Source organism: Marmota marmota, unplaced genomic scaffold (assembly GCF_001458135.2).
Source record: "Marmota marmota marmota unplaced genomic scaffold, marMar, whole genome shotgun sequence".
In the NCBI taxonomy this organism is placed as follows: domain Eukaryota; kingdom Metazoa; phylum Chordata; class Mammalia; order Rodentia; family Sciuridae; genus Marmota; species Marmota marmota.
In genome coordinates, this window is record NW_026000016.1 from 24,120,490 (window position 1) to 24,123,922 (window position 3,433).

The 3,433-nt window shown below is 32.4% G+C and overlaps 1 protein-coding gene across 8 annotated transcripts in view; it reads left to right on the forward strand.

Annotated features, from left to right (window-relative positions):
* Nvl (nuclear VCP like) overlaps positions 1–3,433 on the forward strand; it is a 122,866-nt gene that overhangs the window by 58,384 nt on the left and 61,049 nt on the right. For all 8 annotated transcript variants that reach the window (XR_007349767.1, XR_007349766.1, XR_007349765.1 and 5 more), the window contains one exon: positions 472–591. Coding sequence is in view for 3 of the 8 variants with exons in the window: in XM_048809311.1 (XP_048665268.1) it covers positions 472–591 (120 nt within the window). In the remaining 5 variants the exon portion in view is untranslated. The remainder of the gene's footprint in view (positions 1–471; positions 592–3,433) is intronic.

Below are 3,433 nucleotides of genomic sequence, written 5' to 3' on the forward strand. Positions count from 1 at the left end.
ATATATATATATATATATATATATATATATATATATATATATATATATATAAATAAAAGAATAGAACAGTAATTGACTTGGGTATTTAAAATACTGTTGAATTAATGAAAATTATTGCTAGGTATTTTATATGCGCAAAGCATAGGAGATCAGTTCTAAAATACAGTAGAATACAAAGGATTTTTTGAGCTAGAGAAAACCTTGCATCCTACTTAGTCTTCATTTTATGAATGAGGAAATTCCTAATAAACTTAAATAACAGTTAATTTTAGTAAGAAGTTGAACTTTATGAATTTGGTTATTTTTATAGGTCAACAGTGGTTTAATATCAACATTTGCATATGTTTAGTCTAATAATTTTTTTGGACAATTTTTTTGGAGCAGTGTCATTTGTAACTACTTTCACTATCATTTGGCCCAAACCCCAAGTTGAACAGTGCTGCATTTTATTTTCTTTTTGTGTATGTTTAGTATGTTGGTGAGAGTGAACGTGCTGTACGACAGGTTTTTCAGCGTGCTAAGAACTCAGCACCCTGTGTGATATTCTTTGATGAAGTAGATGCTTTATGTCCTCGAAGATCAGACCAAGAGGTAAGTATCATAGATTGTTGGTTTGCAGATTTTTTCTTTTACATACCATAAATATTTTTTAGTTTCTAAGTCAGGTACTTTTTATGAAGTCATTGCTTGGGAACATTGCAATTCTTTAAATGAAGAAACTTAATAATTTGAAATCAGAGTTTAGAGATAACAGTTATATTCCATAATAATTTTTTTCCCTATGATGTATATTCTTTTGGTTGCACAGTGTATAGTAATCCCAATTCACACAAATGAGTAGTTGGGAATGGAAGTGATAGTAGCCTTGGATACTTTGCCTTGAATCTTGTAATTATGGTACTCTTCAGTTATATTGGTTCTTGAGACAACATATAATTTAAGACGTCATACACTTAAAATAGTGTCTCATTATTAATTTTTAAGACTGAACACCATTACCATCTGGGGAAGATAAGTGACCTGCATTGAATACTACTTGTGTAAACCACACTGAATCACAGTTCTTTCACACTTCACTACAGAGAGTAGAGGAAGCACTTGTTATCAGGAGTACTATAATTTAAGAATTTGAAGCTTAGTAAAACATAGAATAAGAATATATAACCTTTTGAAACAAGCAAACAACTATTAATAAATACATTTATTTCATGATCACTGAGGAAGTGACTGCCCTTCTAAAACCTGGGATATCTTTGTGATTTAATTTCAAATAGTTATTCTGTGTGTTCTTAGATTGTGAAACATTAAATACCTCATTTCACTAAAAATCACTAAAAATCTTCAAAAGCATTCAAAAGTTGGAAAAACAAAAGTTGACTAATATGATTTTGACTCATGTAACAATTTTTTCTCCTCATTCAATAATCATCAGTACCATAACAGGTCATCTTATAGTTTTTTCATGGTTCCCTGTTATATGTCCAGCTCGTTAGGGCTTGATTTGCTCTGGATTTTGCTCCTGTTTATTCTTTGCTCTTTTAGTGTAAATAAATATTTCATTTGTCCATTGCCTTTCAATGGTTTGCAGCTATTACCAGCTGGTAAATCTAAATTTGGAAAGGTTTATTGGCAATTACTATTCTCAAAAGAATTCTGTAGCCACATAAAGTGTAAATTAGGATTTCTAATTTCTAGGTTATCTCTTGGATATTGCTGTCATACATTTCTGTACTCTGATGTGTATATGGTTGCTTTTTCAACATTTTCCCCTGAAGGGATTCTAAAAACATTTCAAGTTTGAATGTATTCCTTTTAAATTTTATTAATTATACATGAATACATACTTGTAACAACTTTGTCTGAAGAGTAAAAGTCAGATAGATGCCAGTGGTGCATGCCTGTAATCTCAGCAACTCAGGGGGCTAAGGCATGAGGAGGGCAAGTTTGAGGCCAGCTTAACAATTTAGCAAGACCCTAAACAACTTAGCAAGACCCTGTCTCAAAATAAAATAAAAAGGGCTGGAGAGGTAGCTCCATGGTAAAGTGCCCCATGGTTTGATCCCCAGTACCAAAAACAGAAGTGGGGAGCAGGGAAGAAGTCCTTCCTTTCTGTTCTCCTTATTGCTTTTCTTGGAGGTTGCTACTGCTAATTATTCAGTGTTAAGGGTAAACATATCCTTAACTCTAGAACCTTTTCCATAAATTCACTTTTTGTGTAAATGTAGTTATTCTATCTTGATTATTTTCCTATGTACTTAATAACTTTATTATAGAATTTACTTAATTATTTTAGACATTTACATGGGTGTCTGGTTGTTTCTTTTACAGACAGAACTATTAAATGTTTGTATTATATATTTGTGTATACATGTATGAATATGTGTGATGGAGTTTGAGAAGTGTAAATCATGGTTGAAGATGTATATGAGTTAAATTTTAAAATATAACAAATATTTTGTCATCTTTCACAAAACTACAGTCACATATGCCAACTAACTGTTGCATGAAAATAACCATTTCCCATACTTTTTTCAACAAAGGATCTTTATTTTTTGTCAGTTTTACTGGCAAAACACTAAACTTTAGTATGCATGTCCCTGATTACCAGGGAGGTTAATAATTTTCAATAAATTTGCATTTCATCTTTTATACATTAATCTTATTATATATCTTTTGACCCTTTTGCTGTTGAAATTATTTTTTAGTTGTTGATGGAATTTTATTTATTTATTTTTACTTATTTATATGTGGTGCTGAGAATTGAACCCAGTACCTCACATACCTAGTGGTAGGCAAGCACTCTACCACTGAGCTACTACCCCAGCCCTGGAATTTTTAAAATTGATTTATTAGAGCTTTTTGTTTTGGTATTAAAGATTGAACCCAAGGGCAATTTACCACTGAGTTACATCCTCAGCCCTTTCTACTTTTTATTTTGAGATGGTCTTGGTAATTTGCTTAGGGTCTCATTAAATTGCTGAAGCTGGGCTAGCCTCAAACTTGTGATCCTCTTGCCGTAACCTCTTGTGTCGCTAGGATTATAGATATTTGCCACTGGTACCTGGCAATTTATTAGAGCTTTTTATGTATAATGGTGTTAGTCCTTTGTCCAGTTATGTGTACTGATACCATTTACCCCAGTCTTTTCATTTATCTTAATTTTTTTCTTTTTTTTAAATTTTTTATTGTTGGCTGTTCAAAACATTACATAATTCTTGATATATCATATTTCACACTTTGATTCAAGTGGGTTATGAGCTCCCTTTTTTACCCCAAATACAGATTGCAGAATCACATCAGTTACACATCCATTGATTTACATATTGCCATACTAGTGTCTGTTGTGTTCTGCTGCCTTTCCTATCCTCTACTATCCCCCCTCCCCTCCCCTCCCCTCGCCTCTTCTCTCTCTGCCCCCTCTACTGACATTCAT